This window comes from Scophthalmus maximus, chromosome 1 (assembly GCF_022379125.1).
Source record: "Scophthalmus maximus strain ysfricsl-2021 chromosome 1, ASM2237912v1, whole genome shotgun sequence".
Taxonomy (NCBI): Eukaryota; Metazoa; Chordata; class Actinopteri; order Pleuronectiformes; family Scophthalmidae; genus Scophthalmus; species Scophthalmus maximus.
In genome coordinates, this window is record NC_061515.1 from 5,137,197 (window position 1) to 5,162,844 (window position 25,648).

The 25,648-nt window shown below is 45.5% G+C and overlaps 1 protein-coding gene across 3 annotated transcripts in view; it reads right to left on the bottom strand.

The window, feature by feature from the left end:
- Positions 1-25,648, bottom strand: part of znf407 (zinc finger protein 407) — a 147,347-nt gene that overhangs the window by 42,490 nt on the left and 79,209 nt on the right. For all 3 annotated transcript variants that reach the window (XM_047332836.1, XM_047332837.1, XM_047332835.1), the window contains exons 6-8: positions 14,968-15,134; positions 7,298-7,381; positions 5,639-5,759 (exon numbers count right to left, since the gene is read on the bottom strand). In XM_047332836.1, coding sequence (XP_047188792.1) covers positions 5,639-5,759; positions 7,298-7,381; positions 14,968-15,134 — 372 coding nt within the window. The remainder of the gene's footprint in view (positions 1-5,638; positions 5,760-7,297; positions 7,382-14,967; positions 15,135-25,648) is intronic.

A 25,648-nucleotide genomic window follows, 5' to 3' on the forward strand; every position in this document is an offset into this window, starting at 1 on the left:
AGATAAAAGAACTCATTCCTTTTTGGAATGAATAAAAAAAAGAAGAGAGGCAAAGATTAAAAGATGAGAGAAAAGATGAGAGTCATGAGGAAAGAAAACACAAGATAAATGCTTGGCAACGCTCCCAAGGAAAGTTTTGCTGTACTAACATTCTATTTTGTTGCAATGATGATGCACACGCAAACGCACACGCGCACACACACACACACACACACACACACAGAAGTGCTCACGTTGGGCTTTGGAGCCGAGGGAGCAGGCGTGTTTGGACAGACTCTCAAAGCATTCACTGCCTAAATGTGCCTCTGTGAAACAGCCGGCAAAATGACAAAATGAAAACGCTTTCAAATGGACAATATTTACATTTTTGCAAATTCCTTTGATATTCTGTTACGCTCTTACACATCTCTTAGATATTTTCTTTCCCCGCAGTTGCTCGGTTTAGTGTGTAATGGCGCTCGGAGCAGTGGGTGACGGCTGCTGACTGCGAGTGGTTTCTCGAGGCCTGTGCTGAATTGCATTAGAGATGTGCCTTATGCAGTATGAATCGATGGCAAATGCATGAAAGGTGTACAAATACTGGTGTGTGTGTGTGTGTGTGTGTGTGTGTGTGTGTGTGTGTGTGTGTGTTGGGGGGCGGGGGGTGCTTTGGGCTGGTCAGATAGGGCAGGGCCAGGCATTGAGCTACTGCAGGGTGTAGGATGTAATGATGTCAGCTCAGAGAGTCACACACAACCCGCTGCTGATTAATGATGCTGGCCGACCTGCTCCCAGGCTCTATCTAAACCTGCCCACGGACACGCACGCACACACCGGCTTGTCTCAGTGAAGCCCTGAACGGGCAAGGGAACAAACAAACATGCACACATGGACATGAACACACCTCAGTTTGTTCCTAAAAAGAAAAAGAAAAAGAAAAAGAAAAAGAAATCTCTGGTATGACAACAAAGGTGCAAATACACAGACACAACTCCATAAACACCAAACACACACGTGCGCCCAAGCACACGCACCTAATGCATCATGCAAGCAAGCATGTGCAGTGTACAACACAGTTTCATACACACACATAAACACACACCATCACGCGTTGATGGATGGGGCACTCGTGCTCAGTTTGGACCTGACATTCTCGGACAGTATAATACGCAATTACTCTCCCTTATCACCTTGGCCGGGACAATAAAGCCTCGCAGTGCCATAGCTCACGCCAGCCAAGGAGAGAATTTGTTTTCACTTTTGCAGAGACACCATTCTCCATCACGGGGCCACGAGTCCAGCCTGGACCCACTGGGGCCTAAACAAAGTGGGCCCCCTCGCTGCGTTCTGTTCACGCTTTATGAAATACATAAGCACCAGCCAGGGGTGAACAATGGGGGCTCTCCGCGAAGCTGAATACTACAGCAGGCCAGGACGCCACGATCCCAACAAAAGAATATATATCCCTTTATATCACCCCGTATTCTTACAGCTTTTACAAATAAAGAAACTCTACAGGGCCACTGACATGATATAATATAATCCAACCTGGTTAAGTTTTTCTCCTGACTCTTGTATTTGTGGTTTGTCTGAAAACAAGCAGAAAAAATAAGCCGACACTTTTTAGAGGACCGACTACAGACATGTTTTACAAGAACACCAGTTTTAATAACAAGCATTAATAAAGTAAAACAAGACTGAGAACCTCCACTAAGCGCATCTTCATGAGCGTGACTGACTGAAGATCGAAAAAAAAAAGACTAAAAAAAGACTAATATTTACACATACTGTCAATTACTCATCCAGCAATTTGACACTTTGAGATCAAGTTGTTATCGGCAGTCCCAAGCAAAACAAGAACAGGTTCACAGACGCATCGTGGCCACATCTCTTGACTGTTCCTCTGCATGAAAAAAACAAAAGACAGACTTAAAATTAAATTGCCACATGCCCATGAATTAACGCAAATCACGCTGCTAAAAAATGCATTTAATACCAAAAGTGAACTGATTTCTTATTCGAAAGCAGCAGCATAAAAAGAAAAAGGATGAAATTCGGAGCGGAGCTAAAAGGTTGTGAAGCGAGCGCGGGTGGATTCCTATGGGGGGCCGTGCCATCTCTCAGATATGGTAATGGCGTAATTGTCATATTAAAACAACACAACGTGCGTTTAGGAGTCAGCAGGTGTCACAGTTAGTGGAAGCCCACACCAGTCCTCCGACTATACACTGTATTAATTAGTCTAACACCGTTTCAACTTCCTCCGCCATCCATGCACTCACCATGGGAATCAGTCATACTGACGCCCGATGGATGCATCACCCCTTCTCTCCCCTCTCACTCGCTCCCCTTTATTTCATCCATTTCCATATTCCTCCTCCCAATGAGTGCATGGTAATGGGAGAGGTGTAATTGAGAGGCTCTTTGTTAGAGGAGATTTAAATGTGTTTCTTTGTGTGTGTCGAGAGTTTGCGAGGGGTGTGGGGGGGGTGTATTTGGATCATTGGCGCCATTTGGATCTTATTCTGCCAAGGAGGCCCGGTTATCATCATTAACGCCCCCCCCCCCCATCCTCCCTCGGCTCTCCCTTCACTTTACAAGGTCGCAAACCTCCCTGGCATTGACAGTGAGGGTGTCATCCTCAAAGCCACCGCAGCCTCGGACTGAAGCTGTGTTTTAACAGGTAGATTGAAGCATGAATGCAGCAGCATTCAATAAACAATGACGGCCCCCGGGAGGAGGGTAACATGGCAGGAGTTAGAGGTTACATATCAATTAGACTGTTTAAGATGCCACCGTGACTTTAATGAGGGGAAAAAGGGGGGGAACAATACAAATGTGTTCTTAAACACGGAAGAAAAGAAGTTTTGCAGTTTGCATAAATAGCCGGAGAATAGTCAAACAGACACGTTAATTGACAGAGCAGGACTTCCTGTGCAATATCATTAGAATATTTTTTTTACCACCATTTCCAACTGTAATTATCCTCCTCTATTATCTATCTCTGTCTGAATAGGGGATGAGTGGCATTTGATGGACCCTTCACTCCCGGCTCATTTGCATGCATTCGAGGAGGAGACCTTGATGGAGATAACATTGTATCAAGTGGGGTACGCTCAATGTCATCCGTAACATTTAATATGGATATTCTAATGACATAAATCAGATGGACCCACTTAAAACATGCATAAACATTTTATACAACCAAGAACTGTCAATCACTAAACTCAGTCCTAAATGTGTCTTTACAGTTGAATGAGATTTATTTCATGAGCCCGGCCTACGTTGAAAGGTCAAACGTGATAACTCATGTAGTAGCTCCTTATTGTTATCAAATCACCAGACACATCGGCTTTGAATATGTATTCAGAGGGTAAAAGATATGGGGCCAGGGCGAGGCCCCTCGGCCCTCGCAGCTGTCTGAGGCCCCCACATTCAATTCCTCACATTAGTAAGCCAGCGGGGCATTTCCCCCAACCTCCCTCCTCCTCCACCCATCTCAGTCCCCTTCCCTCCCCTCTGAACCCCCCAGAACCCCCGGGGCCACCGAAATGTTAATTGGGCTTCTAATTTACTGTTTCATTTGCCACTATCTGTAATGATTATTAAGTATCAACGCAGGAACAATGGGGGCAGGGACATTTGGCTCGTTCTATGTACAGTATCTTTCTGATACGGGGGGTTAGTAAAGTACAGTGGCTTAGATATGAGACCATAATTTGCCCTCAAGTTAACAAAAATCAGCTCATTTATATTTTATCATATATCTTTTGCATACATTTTCAACACTTGAAGCCTTAGACCCAATGAGACGGAGTTCACTGAGACATTTGGATCAGATTGAACAAATGAACGAAGGCGTCTTCCTGCTCCTACAGTCTAGGCTTTCTTTCCTGGGTTTTCTCAGGTTGCAGTTTCCTATGAGCTACAAATTTTCGGTCGTGGCAAGAATTGAATTCTGGGCAATCCAACAAACGCATAATTACTGTAGACTATTAGCATTTCTAATCTAGCAGGACTAAAGAGTGTAGAGCCATGCAAGTGGCTTTCTGAGGATGTACTTAGGCACGGCGGTGTGTTGAGCCTGCTTACATGGTCACAATCACAATGCTTATATTCTCTTTCACGTTTGCATATCTTAGTTTAGCATGTTAGCATGCTAGAATGTTCAAACAAGCGCTTAACAAAAAGAACAGCAGCGCCTGACGGGGATGTCTTTAGTTTTGCAAGTATCTGACGATAACCTCAAACAACTTGAGACATTGAAATGTGACTTTATGACTAGATTTCTTTAGTCTTTCGATGGAGAGTCACCAAAGTTATAATGGTTCATCTGCAGTGAGAATTTCGTGGTAATCAAGACGTTTAACCAGCAACTGGGAATGTAAATCTCATGGTGGCATAGCAATCAAAAGTTGACCGAAGTCAGTTGGATATATCCTCTGGGCACCACGAACGCCTGCGAAATTTTATGGAAATTCATCCAATAGTTGTTGAGACATTTGACCAAAAACCCCAAAATATCAACCTCATGTTGGCACAAGAGGAAATCAGTAGGATTCATCCTCTTGGGACCACGAATGTCTGTGTATACTCTAATAGAAATACATCCAGATGTTGTTGAAATATTGGAGAAAGTAGGTGGACTGACCATTCTCTCAACTCAACGCACATCAGGCCTCTCATATGAAAAATATTTAGCCACAAAAAAAAATGTTTCCCTGTGTATCTTACATCAGTTAAAATCCTCTACATGGGTCAGTCAATCTCTAATGGAGAAAAGAGATTCTTCATGACGACTATTAGGTACAAGGTGAGATAATCCTCTCATTGCAAAAAATCACCCGACTGTAATTATCACATTTAGTTCTTTTCGAAGTTGGACTGCGTACAAAAGACGGAGGAAACGAGCGGAGCGCCTCACCGCAGCGGAGCAGGTGTAGCAAGCTGCCGAAATGACTTTGTCACAGAGTGGGGAAAAAAATCACATCTGAAACCAATGATGGGTTTGAGATCATTCCCTTTCACACTCTTCTGCCACAACATGACGAGGAAGAACAGGATGAGAGAGAGAGAGAGAGAGAGAGAGAGAACGAGAGAGCGAGAGAGATGGAGATGTGCAACGCTAGCCAAAACTTTTTCAATTTCACCGACAATTTCCTGTGTAATTACTGATGTGGTATGATGGTGTTTTAATGACAGGGACCTGCCAGCGACAGTGACATTGTGTGTGTGTGTGTGTGTGTGTGTGTGTGTGTGTGTGTGTGTGTGTGTGTGTGTGTGTGTGTGTGTTGGGGGGGATCTGGCTAGGCCTGTTGATGATGGCAGAGTGATGAGATGGAGCCGTGCTGTGGAGATTAGACCTGTCTGCCCTCCACCTCTCTCACACACACACACACACACACACACACACACACACACACACACACACACACACACACACACACACACACACACACACACACACACACACACACACACACACACACACACACACACACACACACACACACACACACACACACACACACACACACACACACACACACACACACACACACACACACACTTATTCCCCACGCGTCAATCCCCTGATCATCAGTGCCCCGGTGGCGACCATCAGCGCCACCATCCAATGCGCGGGTCAATGAGCCAGTACCTGTAGTCGCACCAGGGGCAGCGGTATGGTTTCTCCCCGGTGTGAACGCGTTTGTGCCGCGACAGGTGCGACTGCGTGGTGGAGGCGAAGTTGCAGAGCTTGCACTTGAAGGGCCTCTCTCCTGTGTGATGGAGGGAGTTGAAAAGATAAAGAGACAGAGATGATTAGAAGTTTGAATTTGAAGTGTTTGCACTGACAATCACACAGATACATGAGACATACGAACCAAGATAGAAGGCTACAAGCACCATGGCTTGGCTAATAGGTGACACCAATGGGCTTACTCAAATGTATAAAGCTAAATTTTAGACTAAACTTCAGCCACTGAAAATCTGGTTAATCTTGAGCTGAATTCTTCAAAATCAATTGATGACCATAACACTTTTTTATGGAACAGCGCAACAAAATGTTCAAGTGCAAAAAACTATAAATGAGTTGAAATATAAAAAAAAACCAGAGTTAATACTTTGCACGTAACATGTTGTGTGGAAGTTGCAGTTTAGCCAAAGCACTTCAAGTGGTTGAAGTGTCAGTCGAAGCACTGAACGGGTTTGTGTTTGCTCAAGATTTGTGACCAGAATCACCAAACTCACCAGGATAATTCATCTCTAACGAAGCAGAAAACACTGAGAACTTACAGAAAAATATATAAAAATGTCCAATCAACTTAAAGTTAAAACGGCATATTGGAAAACTGCGCTGCTTGTCTAGGGTTCCTGCTTAAAGCTACTAACCTACAGAATATCATATAAGTTCATTAAGATGGCATCCAATGACTGATGAGAATAACATTAAACTCTGTGCCTCACAGAGGAAGTATTTTTTTTAAATACTAAACAAAAAGTCTTTAGGAAACAAGAGCCGTGTTAAAATATTGTGTTCAGCTGCCGCCTTTAAAAGTGTGCTATCAGCTAAACTGTGACAAGCGCACGCTGTCAGACAGGGTGATCCCTTCATGTGCAGCTGCATGTCAACAGATTCAAATGTACAGCCAAATCAGTGGAATTGACACATGTCAGCAGCACAGGAGAGGAGGGCGACATAAATTAAGAGGTTTCAGGGGGGGGGGGGGGGGCGGCAGAGAAGCTGAGGAGCAAACAAAAATGAATTATGAAAAAACCTAGATGAATATTTATAACGGGATTCTTGATCCCTGGGCGCCTGCCCGACAACGGTTAAGGACAGTATTTGTTTCACTATCCCAATTTTCTAAAAAAAAAAAAAAAAGCTCTCGTTATTGACAGTCTATCTGAAAAATGCAATTTCCCCGAGCGACAGGATGACATGGTGAAATGATAACTGAAATTAAAAATCTCAGATTCGGTCAGCCATTCTGGTACACATGCCTATCAGTGACAGCAGCATGTCACACTGATGTGCCTGTGTGTGTGTGTGTGTGTGAGTGTGTGTGTGTGTGTGTGTGTGTGTGTGTGGTGATGAGATAGCAGGTGGCATTGTAGGGTAGTCTAGCTGCTAAAACTAAGTGAAAAAAATACATTGTTGTTGTTCAGATCTTCGAGTGTCAATCACCAAGCAGAATTATGGCGGTCCGCACGAACCACAGTCGGTTTGTGTGCTTGGATGACTTCACGACCTTAGTTCAGCGTGTGTGTGTGTGTGTGTGTGTGTGTGTGTGTGTGTGTGTGTTTTGTTGCCCACCCGTGTGCTGGCGTCTGTGTTTGGTGAGGGCGTGTCTCGTGCCCCCGGCGAAACCGCACAGGTCGCACAGATAAGACTTCTCTCCTGTGGAGACGGACAGAAGAGCAGAGGTGAAGAGGAAGGAGAGTGCGTTAGTGTTGCGGTGGATGGAGAAACACACACGACACAGGAGAGGTAATGGAGTTTTTATAAAAAAAAATAGTAATATAGTACAAAACATTTGGCTTGTTTACAACTTGTTATGACCAAGCCACTGTACATCATTCGTGAAAGAAACAACAGCCACAGCTGTGAAGGATAGTTTAGGTTTATTGCAACAGACCCGAGATGCGATAAACCGAAACTACGCTTCAGCACATCGTTGGAATCAACGACATTCACACCATGAAAACCAACATGGAGGATGTTTTTTAACTGTTGAAACTGTAAAAGACATAACACCTTGAATATGTACACGCGTCAGATCCAACTGAGCTTAATAAACTCAATTAAAGGAACATGTTTGCATATTTCTATTCATGCATTTAGTGTGTTCTGTATTAACCCGTGTGCGGATGTGCATTTGCAGCGAGCTTGTTTTGACACACCGAGAAGGCGAGTGATTAAATTCATAACAAAATGAACTGCTGTTATCATTCAGATGAGTAAGTGAGGCTCCTCGTTTCAAGATGTTTGCCTTGTTTCAGCTGTTTTCCTTCTGTCTGCCTCAACTAAATTTAGCTCAGCGCCATTTATCCGACTCTTAATAGTTTTTAATTTTGAAGTTGCATCCACATTAATCACGAACAACTATGATTAAATCGTAAGAAATCACAGCCACCAAATGTCATGGTGCGGTAATGAGAGAAAAGTTATCCAAGGGGCTTATGGATCCTTTCAGTGGAAGTGTCTGGTGGAGGACGGAGTGAGACTTTATTTAAGGATGATGATGATGATTTTTTTGAGAGAGAGGGAGACAGGAAACAAGATGATACAGTAGGAGAAGGACACTCAGTAAATGGTCCAGCCGGCCGGGAGTCGCCTGAATGAGAGGCACTCTCTCTTCACGTAAAGACAAAGAAGAGGGAAATGTTGCGTTAGCGGATCAGAAGGAACGTGCGAAGAACGAGAGAGACGGGAAGCGAGAAAAGAAACGACAGACTGAGCAGACGAGCGGCGACTCTAGTTGGCGAACAGATGAGCCAAGCAGAAGTCACAGATCACTAGTGTATATCCATCAGGGCTCTCACAGCTAACTAATTCCTCCAATCAGATGGATCCGTGTAAATATGTCAAACGGGGGGACGGGAAATTGCCAGTGTGGTTTATTGACTGTGATAAAATCTGAAAAGCACCGCTGAACATAATTACATACTTGTCAGAGCCATAAAAATTAGCTTTATTATCAATGGGATGGTTTTGTACAACTTCATTTAGGGGCGATGCCTTCCAGATGGGGAGCGTGGAGAGCTTTTTTACACTCCTCCTCTCTTCCCTGCATCTGGCTCCGTCATTAACAGCATGATGGTCTCTCTCTCTCTCTCGCTCTCTTTCTATATTTTAACCTCTCTCTCTCTCTCTGCCAGTTCACAGTCTCTCTCTCACACACACACTCACTCACTCACACACACACACACACACACACACACACACACACACACACACACACACACACACACACACACACACACACACACACACACACACACACACACACACACACACACACACACACACACACACACACACACACACACACACACACACACACACACACTGCAACCTTTGTGATAAGACACTCAGGGAAATGCATGCGTGTGCACACAGAGATTTTATAAAAGGACACAGATGTGCATGCAAATCCGCACGCACACGCGCACACGCACACACAATATATAGAGGTTTTGCACCGAGGGTGTCGCGCAGTGTCACATGCCGACACAAGCTGCACGCACTCCATGTACATTATGTGCAGCCAAGTTCTCCATCACTTTAAACAGTCCATCTAAATGCTGATGTCGAACTCCAGCTCTCGACGCACACCGATAACACATTCGGGCGACTCCTCCAGCTGGGCCTCGGCGGTGCTCCGACGCTCTTCTGCACAGAGAGCAGCTTTCACCGAGTCCGCAGAGACAAAAAACAGCCTCAAGTTTCCTCTGTTATACCCATTTAGAGCCACTCGACTGTGAGAAGAGTTTTAATGCAGTGCCACTTAGAAGGAAGAGAAACAGCCTTAAAAAAGGTACATTCGCCGGTTCCCTTCGCACATTGCAGTGTGGATGGTCTCTAAAGGCACAGTGTTTTCATAAATTAAATATCTATGCTACTTTATATACACTTGACCCCCCTGGCTTTTTTTTTTGCATTTGCTGTTCCTCGAAAAAAGTGTCACAGAATTTGAATATGTGTAACAGTTCTGTAGATTGTATGGGAAAAAAAGTGGTTAGTGTAAATTCCACCAGCGGAAAAGACGTCACAGTGATATGGACAGGTGATGAAAATGATACGCATATAAAAAAACATATTGTAGGACCCCAAAATGGGGTTCCAAGTCTTCAGTATTGGGGAATAAGGTTAAACAGTTCTGAATTAATGAAGGACACCATTTCTCATGGAGAAAACAGCCTTTGATGTAATAACAAAAAAAAGTCAAATGTATCTCCTGTATCTATAACTCTACGAGTTACCAAGCATCTGGACAGACCTTTTCTCCTGATCAGAAAAAAACAACCGGTCATCCTCCCCTCCCCTCCCCTCCCCGGCTCCCTCCCCTCCCCTCTCTCATTACACCCAAACGCTACAAGACCCCACCACAGAAGAAAAAAAAATCCATAGCCATCGATCCCCGTGCCCAGCCGCGGTCGCCACAATTATTCTCGAGGAGGAAACGCTGGCGATAAATTACATGTGTGCTTTTCATCTGCCGTTCTGTGGCGGCGAGGTCTCTCTGAGGACCTCGGCGGGGGACGGCGAGGTGGGGTGGTACAACAGTGACGTGCTGCTGTCAACACCGGAGGACCTGGCTGGTTAAAGGCCAGCGTAGAATCGACGCCGCAGCCGTGGTAACCTCCCCAACCCATAATACGACCTTAAAATGACAGCATGCATCCCTGATTCACCTTAAACTTCTACTTTTCATCTGTACATGAATAACACCTAATCTCCAACTTTATTTGGACGTAACAGCAACCCTTAAATCCGCATCTTCATCCTTCACAGCCTCAGCCTGAACCCAACCGTGACTCTGAACCCTAAACTCAAACATGACCCCTCGTTAAAGAGGTGAAGGCCGGACATACAAAGGTGCAAACCATGGGTCCCAAACATCTGTTTAAAGGCACACACACACCCCAGATTACCCAAAGTCCAGCATCTGACACTGAAATTTTTTTTCGTGTCTGTGTGGAGAGCCCTTAAACTTTTCTGACCATTTGAATATTGACTCGTTGCTCCATTTCCTTTGTTCCCATGATACACCTCAAACCTCTTCCCTTAAATGTGCCTCATTGTGAGACAATAGAAGAACTTTGAAGTCAAATATACAACCTTTCTTTGCAACAGTGTGAATATATATAAATATATGTGTGTGTGTGTGTGTGTGTGTGTTTTAAATAACCCCGGAGGAGTCTGCATGCAGCTATAATTGCCTCCCTCATTAGTTATGTTTTAGCAGGAGCGGATGGGAGGGCAATTAATTTTACCGCTTAATTTTTGACACAGAATCCGCTGCTGTATTGATGTGCTCGCCATTTTGGGTCCCATTTTTCAGGGAAATTAATTGACAAAGTGTGAAGATTTATCAGCATATCGCCAGATTAAGCGACAAACTGAGGCAATGAGGAAATCAATTGTGGCCCTGTCGCTGTGTTCAACCCCCCCCCAACCACCGAGAGCCTGGGAAACGCTGGGTGGGTCAGGCGCAGCGCACTTATTTATTTATTTGAGTCGCTCATTCATCAGCCGTTACAAATGACCCTGGCGGCTGACGACCACTGAATCCCCCCGCCCCCCGCCCTCCTCCACCCCCCCTCCCTCAGACGCGACTGGTGTGCGGGGAGGGAGCGATTAACATAAAAAACACACAAATCACGGAGGAACAATGAATCCCGTTAGAGGCAGGAGAAGGAGAGCAGAGGTATTAACTTTTTTTTTTTTTTTTGGGGAGGGGGGGGGAGGGGGGGCTCTGCATGTCACAACCAATGACTCTGACCACAGTTTGATGAGATGAGACATTTGCTTGGATTCCTTAGCCTTGGCCCGATAGGTGTTTATAGGTGCAATGCATGTTATACCCGGTATTTATATGGTAGTTTATTGCCAAACTGACAACAATAACCTTAGTTATGTTGTGGTCACATAAGCTACAATGATAATCGGGCAAATTTACCGCTTGAGCTTCAGATTCAACTTTTCAAAACTCTCTCGAAAACAATAGCTGGACCTCAGACGCAGGTAGACAAACGCCGGCATCTCATTTCATGATTTTATATGGCATTTCTCTAGCCGTAAACGTTAGAAAGAAACTCTTTCGAAGAAAGTGGAGAGTAAAGTACATTAACTCAAATACTGTACTTGCGCTTAAAATTTGATGCTACTTTTCATGCTACCATAAACTTCTTTTCCACAACATTTCAGTGGGATATTTTGTACTTGACAACCGTTACAGTTTGAAGATCGAGGCTATGCATGCAGAACATACTGTACGATCAGTCAAACAATGCATTATTCACGTTTAATCCACTGAAAAGAATATGAAGCGGCTGATATTAGCTCCACCTTCCCCGTCTACAACATTCAAGTACCTAGTACATGTTGAATGTGAGGGTGAATTGTAAATTAGCTTAACACACTAATGATTGCAGGTGCTAAGAGGAGACAGCCAGTACTTCATCCCTTCCTTACACTTTAAAATCTATTTTGGCTTGGGAGGAGAAGGGAAGAAAAAAGAAATGTACACACTTCTCCTGCAGTCCCATTTACACCTCTTCAGCACGTGAAGAAGTCGCATTGCATGTCGGAGCTGCTGTGCCTCGTAACGTTCGCTCATATGTGCACACGTTATGATTCCAAATGATACCTTGACGGGGAGAGTTTGACATTTTGTCTCCTCTTCTTCTTGACATCCGTGTGGATGATTTGTCCGCGCGGTTACATGGATGTGGAACAGGGAGCCTGGTTGGTAATTCTGCCGTTTCCCACCTTGAGTAAAATGTGGATTTGGTGTTTTTTCCGACCGCGCAGTGCACTTTTTAATATCCTCTTCATTCGTCTGCATTGATTCTTTTCAATGCCCCGAAGGAGCGGATTCATGACATTTTAAACAGATCGTACGCATGCGGACGATAGTTCAGCGTGTCAGGTTGCCTTCCGGACCACTGGATGGTTTCAGTGACTGTGTGACTGCAGCGATGCATCAGCTACGACTGGAGAAGGGATGTCGGAGGTCTGAGCGGAGCAAATTGCGTTAGCTTTCTCGAGTCCTGCTAATCAAGTCAGGTCTTGTCGCTCATGGAAATGAGGTTTGTTCAGGTTCATTCTTAATTCTCCCATTTTTCCCAGCGTTCATAGTTGGTCACCCCTGATCCTTCAAGCTCTCCTATTCAATCAACTTATTTTTTTCTTCTTCTTTTCAATCACCTCTCTCACGTCCCGCACGTCTGTCGTTCTCTCCCGCCCAACTCAAGACACACACACACACACACACACACACACACACACACACACACACACACACACACACACACACACACACACACACACACACACACACACACACACACACACACACACACACACACACACACACACACACACACACACACTCTTACACACACCCACCCACCATCCCACGCCTCTCCAGGTGACAGTTAGGTGACAGCATGACGCCAGCCGCCTGATGGGGAATGATGAGTGCTGGGAACAAATGAAAATAAAACGTCTAATTATGTCAGAGGTGCCTTGACGTTACATCACTGTTAAAACACATTTAAAATAACATCCAGCAAGTCACACACACACACACACACACACACACACACACACACACACACACACACACACACACACACACACACACACACACACACACACACACACACACACACACACACACACACACACACACACACACACACACACACACACACACACACACACACACACACACACACACACACACAGCAGGCACCCGTGACGGATGGAGGGCTCTCCTGCAAGCGCTCAGTCAGGCTGTCAGGCCACTGGCTGCCGCTGCTTCTGTCATTGACTTAAAAGGGCATCAAGGAGCTGTGTGTGGGACATTACTGAGGCCGAGGGGAAACTGCTGGGCTGCAGCATAAAGACACTTTCAAAGGAGGCTGACTTGGGCTCCTATCGAGGGGCTATTATTCAAGACAGTATCCTCCCACCGCCCACCGCACCATCTGTCTATCCAAAGTTTTTAGAAAGTGAATAAGAAAAAAAATCAACTCAGAACAGTCCCAGACTGTACTGTACTGTACTGTTCTTTGAGAAATGAAGGAGAAGGGTGAGGTAAGAAAGAAAACGCACTGTTTCTATATATATATATATAAAAACATGTAAAAAAGAAAATAAACAAGATTTAATTCAAAAATGTATGTTTTCTTGTTTCACCACATTTACGCTCTAATCCATCTTTTTTTTGTATTGGAACCAGTGTCGCTGTGACAAAGAAAGAAAGTGGGTAGACCACAGATCCAGCAGGTGATTATAACATCCATTTGTTGCACGACTCCATAATGTAGATTCTAAATTTGCCACTGCACTGATAATTGCATTAATGATATGCATAGTGAAACAATCTTTGAAATCCCATACATTCATGTATCAATAAAACAACACTGTTTTTAATTATTTGAGGATCTATTCATTTTGAAATGGTTCCCTTTTTTCCGATCAAAGTTGGAGGACACATTACATGAATTGACAGACCCACAGAGGAACCCGGACTTGACAGGCTCAATGTGTGAAGAAACGAGTTCAAGGATCAGATGGATTGGATGAACCCACACTTGGTGACCAGATGGTTGTTGGGGAAATACACATGACAGGCAGTTGGAAGTGGGGAACACATACAACCATAATCCCCACACTAAGCACTGTGTCGGGTGTAGAGGATGGTAGGAAAAAAAATTCAAATTCAAAGTTGAAAAAAAAAAGCTTTTGGTCTTTTCATCCTCCCTTTTGGCTCAACACGGTCTCTATTCAAATATATTTGGCTAGTGTAACAACATATAACAGTGACGGTCCTATTGGGAGATAAGGGTTTCGCCATCTAACACGAGTGTCTGCAAAACTGCCAAGAACTAGTTCTGGACATTCTGTGGATGTTGAAAAACGAGTACAGATGGACAAGCCGTGGCTACTATCAGCCAAAAACGTGTCTATTTATTCCAAACAAAGCTGTGAAGATTCATAATTAATGTGAGATTTTCACAGTTAACACATCGACTCCATTTTGTGAGCTACACTACAGGCTGTAGAGGACGGAAACAAGAACATCTAGTCTGGTCCAAGTAGAGTGTTTGTTGCTAAATAACCCTTTGTCCTCCACTAAAAAAGTAAGTCAAACTTATTTTTGCCTTCACAGCGTCAGTCGCTGTGTCGGTGTCGGTGTCGAGCAGCAATGGTTCACGGTGTCGTGAGTTGCAAGCATCTCGGTGTCTCACCGGTGTGTGTCCTGTAGTGGTCCTTCATGGCCGACAGGTTGAGGAAGGAGTAGTGGCAGGACGGCCAGGCGCACTTAAATGGTTTCTCCCCACTGTGCAGTTTCATGTGGTTGTTCAGGGCCCATTTTTCACTGAAGGAGCGATCGCACAACTTGCATTCAAACTTCCTGCGGGAGGAGAAGAGAGGCGGAGAGGAATGAGGAGGAGGGGGAGAAGAAAAAAGAAAAAAGAAGAGTTATTTACTGATCCCAAAGCCGACATAAAACGCTCGAAAATCTACCCTGTGAGAAAGGAAATGGAGGTTGCTGGGTACTCGCACTCACACCCACAGAGCACAGGGGCTGTATGATTGCGCGCTGTACATCTACGCCCCCACTCACTCACTTTCCCACACACACACACACACACACACACACACACACACACACACACACACACACACACACACACACACACACACACACACACACACACACACACACACACACACACACACACACACACACACACACACACACACACACACACACAATGCAGCTGGCTGCTGGTGTGTCATGTCTGTATAAGCAGGCATTGATTTTTCTGTCCTGGCCTGCCACCTCCACCATTTATTCTCTGCTTTGCACCAGGGCCCAGAGGACTAGAGAAATTCTGTTACAGTCCACACACACACACACACACCCACCCACACACACACACACACACAAACCCACCGCAGGGCCAGTGGGGAGAATAGAGTTCACCTGTCCAGCGTCCCTGACCACTTAGCCAGGGCTAAATGACCAGTTTGCTACATTTTACCTCTCGCTCCTCTCTTAAGGTTCCTGGAGCAGAGCCTCTCTTCTCTTCAAATAATGTCCTTACTCATTTATGATCACATCATCAGTATCAGCGGTCACTCTGCTTTACATAGTCACCATCACTCCAATGATTGCAAAAACATTATTTTGTCACGTGCGGTGTATGTTGTTCTCTTGTATGATGCCAGATGCCTCTTTTGAGAATCAAGCGGAAAACTGTAAACATTGCATGCCGATCTCTTTTTGTACTCTGGACATCTGTCTATTCTTCTTGCCGCCGCCTACGACGAAACAACAGCTATGGTGTGTTTTTTTCAAATCCATGTGTAGGATGTGCGCACCTATATTCGCCTGCTGCGTTATTAGGCTTCAAGAGACACATCGAAGTAAAAACAATAGAAAAGAGCCGGTGCATGAATTAATCTTTACCCCCGCGCTATAATTTAGGCACAGGATGACTAATGTGCGAGTCATAAACAAATGAAGCCGGATTTTGGGGAGCATTCGTCTTGCAGCGAGGGCCGTGTTATTTTAGGGAGGGCAGCTGTCTTTAAGTCCTGATTGTGTCGCTTAATCCCCGTGGTATCTGTTTCATAGCGAGCAGCATGACACTCACCTGAACAAATAATGACTCCAAGCAGCATGTAGCATGTGTCTGAATCAATAATTCAAACTCATACATCTTCCTTACTGGAAGGACGGGGTGGTGGTGGGGGGGGGGGGGGGGGGGGGGGGGGGGGGGGGGGGGGGGGGGGGGTGCAAAGGAGAATGGGAGGGAGGGGAGGGAAGAGGGAGAAAGGATGGAATTAAAGATGGGGTGGTGGAGAAAAAGAGAGAGAGAGACGGAGAGGAAAGTGTGCCCTGGCTTCCATATCAATCTATATGTTCCATAAAGATAAATCTACATGTGATATGGACGTCGTCCCCGACTGGTTGAGAAGACATTTTAAGCTCACTTACCAGGAAGGATGGAGCTGCTTTGAAATGGCGCCTTTATCACCTGTCTCTAAGCCCAGACGCATATTTAAACATCTCTGTTTCGCTCCCCGTTCTCATCAACTGACGTGGCGGAGAATTTATTCCGGCAACAGATGCACGTCTGCATCTGTATTTCCTTCCCTTTCCTTCCCCCCTGTGGTATTTATAGAAACGGCTCGCCGCCCCATGCCACCGTGGGAGAGGTAAATAAGATGAGTGAAGAGATGCTATCTTTTATTGTAAACATTATGCACAACACTCCTGCTTTATGAGCTAAACGGGCCATTGTTTATCACGGGGCGTAATCGCAAAGCCAGGCAGGCAGGCAGGCAGGCAGGCCTTGACGTGGGCACGCGGCATGCTGGGATGGAGGAAAAATGAGGGAGAGAGGGGAAGGCAGGAGGAGAGGAGAGAAGATGGAGGAGTCGGGGCTGGCAGGGTTGACTATCAGTGGGGGTTTTGTAAGGATGAGAGGAGGGTTTGCGTCTGTTTTTATGGGATCAGATGGAGCGCTTTGATCTTGTCCCCGCATGTCAGATCCCGTCACGATCCACCGTCCCGCCCATACATATGCATACTGCCTCTAAACAGCCCAGCACCATGCAAAACACACCAGAGGTAGGAGGTTGAGGGAAGAGAGAGGGAGAGGGAGAGGGATTGTGCAAATGCGCTTGTTTATGCTTGTGTGCGTGTGCGAGAGACAGAAGTAAGAGAGACAGAGAGGTCTGCCAATTTAAATCTGAAGACTTTTTATTATGCTTCCGGACCTGAATTCAAAAACCAGCCAAACAACCTAAACAAATCCAGAAATTTGCTGCCAAAGCAGCCAATTTAAGGTTCGACAAAGCTTTGAGAAAGTTCTGGAAATCTTCACGGCTTATTTAGGGTTTGAAAGAATGCAGACGAATATACTGTATATGTCTGTGGTTTCTATCTATAAGTCATGACAGCGGAGGTGATGAGTGGCTAGTGAGACAGAAAGGTCATGGGCTGGACGTCTAAAGCACATTTAAATCATATATACAAATTCAGGTTTCTTGTGTGCTTATGAAAACAGATGCAGGGGACTGTATTATATACGGCTGTATGACGGCTGTGTGCACATCGACAACAGCTCAACAGGAACTAAAGTAATCAACAAGTTGACAACAGAGAGGTACCTGCAGCACAGGTCTTCATCACTCTTCCTCCTCTCAATAACAACATGAGGGACATGAGGTCTACTGGCTATGTCACACAATGATCAGTGAAATCATGAAAACAATATATGTATTTTGTGTCCATTTTTTTATCTATCGCTGCAATTAGTATTTCATCAATCTACAAGTTGATTTACAGAAATAAATGTGCAGCTATTTTCAACATCAATGAATCACATCAGTCAGTTTTCATGAGGAAAAAAAACGACCTCCTCAAACGCGAGGATCCACCGCTTTTCTTATATTTTCTTATTATTATTCATGAGCATAAACAGCATGAACATTGATAATGAAAACAACCGTTAACTCCAAAACCAACGGCCACTAATTTCCCCAGTGCGTTTCCCTCCAGACACTTGTGCTGGGTCACAACATTGCAAACAGAACTTGCGGGAGCTGCGATCGCTCTGTGCAGGTTTTCCTTTTTTTCCCCATTGTGCGAGTAAAGAGCCCATACATTTCCAGAGCTCCGTTCGAGTTGCGTCTGAGCTGCCTGGCTGTTAATGTAGTGCGCAGTGGAAAAGGCCAAACCGCAGTCAAACGAGAGCTGTTGTTAATCTCATAAACGTAAACACACATTCCTTAAAATGCGAGGAGACATTATTCAGAATTACACTGACATTGACAGTCCCCCCCCCCCAATGACTCTGATCGAGTAGAGGCCACCGCATTAATAAACATCTGTACCTGTGAGAGAGTTCCACTTCCAGTCATTATGTCTCTGCTTCTTCCTCCTCCTGCATCTCTCCATCTCATCCCTCTCTTTATAACTCCTCCCTTTTTCCCCCTCCTCTCGCTCCGTTCTGATCAGGACAGCGAAGCGACATGATTGACACTGTGCGGATTTATTCAAACACCCAGGTGGGGCCTCTTGCCGGCGCGTTCAGAGAGCCGCACGCCACTGTGTCTATACTGTCACTCATTACCATATCTATACTGTGGTGTGATCCTGTCATCAGTTCAGGCATATAGGGCCACTGTCAGAACATCACAGGCCACACTGGCCTTAATTGTGAGAGGAAAGAGTCCCTGAGGAGGAGTTACTGTACCTCGAACGCGAGGCGGAGAGGAGGACCTGACTCATTACCACACACTCACCATCACCCCCAAGTGGCGAGGTGCTGCTTGTCGATGAGCGTGTGTTTTGGACAAAAAGTATGAGAATGGGTCTGATTGCAGGATTTAAAATCACTGCAGCAGACGCTGTCACGGACCGACTTCAGGTCCACGCATGCGGAGCGTCACACGGCAGCATTTCTTCTTTTTAATTGACTAAATTAATTGTGCGAGTCTTTTTTTTTTTTTTTTTTTGGACAGCTCCGGATTCCGTCTCCGGTTTCTCCCCGGCCGTGTTCGGGCGGTCGGTGTGTGAGAGGGAAGTTATCCGCCACTGCTCTCTCTCTCGCGCGCACACACACACACACACACTGCAACACAAAAGACAGAACGAGGGAGAGAGGCCGACTCTCGCCTCAAGCCAAACTGACACAAACAGACAACTTCAAAGTGAAGACTGTTGTTTATTTGGTGAAGGGGAAAAAAGAGGGGGGGGGGGGGGGATTTATATGATATGCAACTGTCAGGAGAGCATTTTCACATGCAAAATAGCGAGTGAGTGAGAGAGATTACCTAGAGGGAGGAACATGACAGCATTCACTAGGGTCAGGATGGATCATCATCTTCAGCCCCCTCCTCCCTCCTCGTCCTCTTTCTCCCTCCATCGCTCTATCTTTATCTCCCTCTCGTGCTCTGGTTCCCTCCCTCCCTCCCTCCTTCCTTCCGTTTCCCCCCCCCCTACTCTGCCTTTTTCCCTCTCATCCTGTTTTCAGACTCCATCACTCTGCACTTCGACAACCCGGCAGCTTAAATCCAGACTAAATTAGCTGAATGAAGATTAAATCATTTGGCCCCGAGCTCTCCGAGATATTGGGAGGAAGACTGAGTAAGCCTTAAATGGTGTCTGACTGGGTTTCGGACCTATATACAGTGTGTGTCTGAGGAGAGGCTCTTCCTTCAATGGCAGTCAATTGAAACGTGATTAGAGGGGGGTGTTGGGTAAAAAATGGGGAAAAGATTAAATTTCTGGGACAACTGTTTCCTAAGTGAGGCCGCCGGCTTCGTTATTTTTCGTTTGCCTGCACAATGTCGACCGACGACAGGCTTGTTCCGGGGCTAAGATATCGAGCGGGGCAACATCATCGCTCACAGTGCTTAGGAGGAATGCCTTGGAAAGCGCCGTAGCCGGTGTGGTCCGTGCGGGTACTCAAATCAGCTTCCTGGATGGTGCTTGATTAAACATTCAAATTAACAAAAAGACAACGATCTCCGACCCGCTGCGGGAGACGCGACAAATGGCACGAACAAAAAAAAGGAAAAAGGAGCAGCGGCATCTCTCAGGAACAAGTCCAAGAACTCTCCCAGCAGAAGGGCATTTTAAAGTGAAATATCCACTGAGTTATATCACTGCGAGACCTGCAGGAGCGTACAGCCGGCGTGTCGCGCAGAACAACAACTAAAACCTCCGTGAAGAGGCCACATGTGTCTGCAGAGTATTGTAGATGAACCTCCTCCGAGAGGACTGCTCCTGCATATGACTGCAATATAAACAATGGCACACAACAGAGATGCTGCTGCTGATTTATGTTTACCTTCAATCCCGGGAGGAGGAGGAGGAGGAGGAGGAGAGGGAGGGGGAAAAAAAGATAATGAAATAAATAATAAAAGACCAGGCCCATCAGATAAGCTCCTGTTTATCCCGCTGTAGGGCAAATACAAATTGTCAATTTAATGAACACGGTGGACGTGATGAAAGCGGGGTGAAGGAGCCTCCTGCCTGACAAACAATCAGGAAATGTTATCTTAATATTGTTGTGCTGTTATTCAGCCCATAACTTAGGGGGTGGGGAGAGGCCACGAGGAAAAAAAAGGGAGGTGGCGAGGAGGGGAGAGGGGATGCGAAGGGGGAGCAGGGAGTCACAAAGGCCATGTCCCTCTGTGGTGGCCCTGTTATTGCCTGTTTTTATTATGAGCCATAGCTCAATTGTCCCAAACACACTTTGAAATACACAAACCCAAATGTGAGTCTGCATGCGAGTCTGCACAGGCACACCGTCGTGCATGCACGGCCTTAAATTACAAGAAGTCCTTCTGTCTGCGAGAGAGAATGAAGCAACGCGATTCTGTGCAAAACTCCCCAAAATGATCTATATTTCGCTGAGTGCATGCGCGCACGAGTGTGACGTCTTGTTCTCACACTCGGTTAATTTAAAAGCTCAATCGGTTTTACAGATTTCAGACTATTAATCACAATGTTTCAGCGGAAAAGCTGCAAATCAAGAGGCCCCAAAACGCTTCTCGCTCAAATTAGCGGCCGCTAAAAAGTACAGCAAGTCTGATTTGTGTGACATGGTTTGGTCAGAGGCCTTTTCTCAACCCCCCCCCCCCCCCCCCCCCCCCCCCCCCCCCCCTGCCCCTCCTTTCACAGGCACTTAAAAAAGTGTCCAGATGCTTCACAGCGCAAAGTTTTTTTTTTTTGAAGGTCTTGATTTAAAGCATCGCAATCTGAGCGGCCACCAAAATTAACTATTATCTCCATATTTATATATTGCCGGCACTAAATTGCGTCCGTAAGAATTACTATCAATATGAATATCTGCAACAATAACTCAGCCGCAGTGCGGCGGACAGGATGCTCTTTATCAGGCTTCTGATAGGCCTTAAATACAGCACAAGGCGGCCATATCAGAGCTTTTTCTCTCTAATATCAGGCCGCATTAGCACCTCGTAAATCAAATTACACTCCTAGAATTTCATTAGGCTCACCTGCCAGCGCTGCTGTGCTGCAGAAATATTTATGTTTTTTCATGCTGCAATTGTGTGCTCTCAGGTACACAAAGGGGAAGACAGAAGGGGGGGGGGGGAGGGAAAGTGGGTGATAAACCTAATTATCTTTTAAGAATACAGAGAAGATGTGTCATAAATTGTGGGGACCCCGAGGAGAGCCGGCGTTTTTTTTCGGAAGCCCGTGGGGCTGAGAGTTGGGGGCCAAGTCTGCGCCGCTGTTTACCATCTTCAACCGGGGCTAGAGTCCCGCAATCCAATTAGCAGTTTCCCCAAATTCACTCTAAACAGAAATCAAACAGGATGATGTACGACGCCGATCAGCGGACCCTCGACAACGAGTTAATCTGATAACGCGAGAGAGAGAGAGAGAGAGAGAGAGAGAGAGAGAAAAAAAAGGCAGGACTGCTAATAGTACTTGTTCAAGCTGGATCTAAATGTTATGATAGGAGTCTGTCTTTGTTATTCAATTACCTCAAAATAATTTCACGTTTCCATTTGTTTATTTGTTGTTCTTTGTTGGATTATATTATCTGCATCATAAACCTCTGCAGTAGTGTTTGCTAAACGCGAGCCGAGGCTGTCGGGGGGGGCGTCGGTGGAGGTGGCCGCGGGAAGGGAGCGCCAACGTTTCCGCGCTCCATTTTCTTTTCGTGTCCGGGGTCTGGAGCCTGGACGGTGGGGTGTCTGGATATGGATTTTGATTATACACAAAGCGAAATGACTGAGCCGGTGACTGTAACGACAGCCACTTAATAAAAGTTGCCGTTTATACATTACAGAGCTCCTAGTTGTAAATCATCCGGCCCTGTAACGACACGCATCCCCCGTCCCAATACCGAGCCCCTAACAGGCCTCTCATATTTACTCTCTGGGTCCCAGTATCACTTTAGAATAATGAGCTCTGTCCCTTATCTAATTAACAGGGGGCCGGGGTTCATTTGTTTTTTTCCAGCCTCCCTTCTCTCCCACACTGAATTTAGGAAGCTGGCATATTGGTTTAACTCGCAAATATTTAGCAAATTTGCTCCGTGCTATGACTGGTATAAGTTATGACGCAGAGTGTGCGGTTGTGCCTTTTGCTGTATGTTTTTGTGTAATTGCTCCATGTTACAACTAGAGGCTGTTTATCCAGGTTTCTGTGTGTGTGTGTGTGTGTGTGTGCGTGTTTGTGTGTACGTGGGTGTGTGCGCTTCAGTGGGCAGAAGTAAAAGAGCGGGTCCATTCTCTCTCTTATTACTGGAATTGTAATTCAATGATCACCTTAGATCACACACGTGCCATAAATCAGATAGGCTTGACAGAGGATGAAAAATTGTATTAATAATGTGAAACTTATTATACAGTCCCAAATGCTCCCTTGATAAATGACATTGTTTGGGCCTGACAATGATTGCATTTAAAACATTATTTCTGTTTTTCTGCCGGTGTGTGTGTGTGTGTGTGTGTGTACTGCAGGACACAGTGGCGGACGTTCACAGGGTGGGGAAGACAGAGGTGGGGTTCCCGAGCTTCATAAAATATTCAAGATGTTTCCCACCCTTCTCTCTGGAGTCAGTGGGCAGGCGATGGCCGTGGCAGTAGGGGTATAAAATATGTGTGCGTGTGTGTGTGTGTGTGTGTGTGTGTGTGTGCGGCCAGGACAAGTGAAATGGCTGGTGGCTCACCGCAGCATAAACATCCAAACTCCCAGACCACAGAGAGGAGCCATGCACATCTTCAAGTCATAAAGCAGCGTGTACCCTACGCACACTATTATCACAGCACATCCTCGTCAGATATTAGCAAATGTGAATAACTGCAGAGAGAAGCTGCACTGGGCTAATCGTTTATGAACAAGTCAACTATTTGCCTTTTTTTTCTGCTCCTTTTTTTTGAATAACTGATTTTAGGAGAGTGTATTTTTCTTCATAACTCAATACATACCAGAATGCCACTATAAGAAAAGCCATTCGAGACTCGGAGGCCGGAGGCAGCAGAGACATAAAAAAAAAAAAGTGTGGAAAAAAAACCTTGAGATTTAATACAAGTACTGCGTCTGCATACTTTCTTTCTTCACTGCGCCGCACCGGTCTGGATCAAAACCAGCCCGGTCTACATTCTGGAAACAAACCTCCAAACACAAAGGTTGTGGAGTCAAGACAAGGAAGTAACGACAAAAGAGGATCTGGCACGGGCCCAATTTCTTGCCACAAGGACAAACACATTAAGTTGCAGCACATTATTTAGCTAATGCTTTCTGATTCTCAACACCTGTCTATATGGATAAAGTGCCCTTGCTCAGTCCACCGGCTGTAATGAGGGATGGTGTGTCCGTGGCACAAGATTGAGCCAGCGACCTCAACCTGTCTGCCAACGCCGCTGTGAACGGTCCATCAAAGAGCAGCTGAGAGGAAAATGTCAGCCTTAAATATGTTCTCGCACAACTGATTCTTTGTGTTCGAGTAACAATCACAAGACGGGCCCTCTGGGATTTGAACTGATCCAGCTCACGAGTACTAACATCCATTACTCAGAACGATGCCAGCGAGAAACACTAAATCAATCGTCATAAAAAAATAAATAAGAGTTGCAATCCAATACAACATCAGTAAAGGGTAAAGTTGACAGCAAGTACCTGCTTGGAAAAAAATGTAAAGTGTTCTATTACGGGGGAGTTTGGGAGGTGGATTCAACGCACAAGTATCACTAGAATCTGTACATTTGTTTCAAATGCAAACGTTCTATAGCATGAAAACGTCGCCATTTGATCGGTACACGACTTGAACTACACAATCAACCTTCTACTCATATTGGCTCCAGAAAGAACTGGTATCGTGCAGCTCAGGGTTCAAGGAAAGTCTAATTAAGTCGGGGGATAGCTGCAGTCGTATCCCCGTTCAGGGACGCCGAGACCCAGACTGCTCTTTCCCCGTAGACCTGGCTTTCACCCGCCTTGGCCCGGCCCAGTCCACGTCCTCTACTGTACTGTACGTGCGACCCAACGCCACACCCCCCTCAAGTGATCTTATTACCCTCGCCACCCCCCACCTTACTCTCCCTTCTCCTTTCCTCCTCCTCCTCCTCATTCCTGCAAACGACCATGATGGGAGGCCATTCATCTCACTCCTTCGGCCACCACAATGAAATAAATCAAGAATTTTTTCCTGCAAATATAACAATATTTGTATTTGGGGTGGGGCAGGCGTAATTGATGACTGCACCCGTGCTAATTAAAAACGGCAGAGGTTTCATTAATCTTGGTCATTGGGTAGGAGGGGTAGTAGGGTAGCCACGACTGCATTGGCTAGAGCCTCCATCGTCCTCATCACTCAGGTGATTTGGACCATTGTCGAGTATATTAGCGCGGCAAGTTAATGTGAAATGGCCATTAATAATCACAACAAAAGTCTATCGTACACAAAGGCGGTCTCTGCGTGTGTCTGGTCTTCCACCGCGACGGAACCAAACAAGACAATAAAGTGAACAGTCACATGTGTTTACTGCCATGTCCCGGCTGAAGGAGTTAATTGCTTTTCTGACTTTGCTTTGTTGAAACTCTTGTTTGCCTTTTTTCTTTTCTTCTACCCCTTGACGCACACGCACACACACGCACACACACACACACACACACACGCACACACACTTGCTTTTGAGAATTAATTACTAGTCCTAACTCTTGCCGCTTTGCTTGTGTTGTCAAAAATTATCCAGCCACAGAGTCACAGACGCTTTAGACAATATATCATCATAACATCAGCTTCGTACATACATACACATAATTCTACACGTGACATGACAACGATATTGCAACATCCATCAGATCATGACTTACAATTATGAGTTCCCAGTTTTATTTTTTTTATTTATTTTAGTGCAATTCTT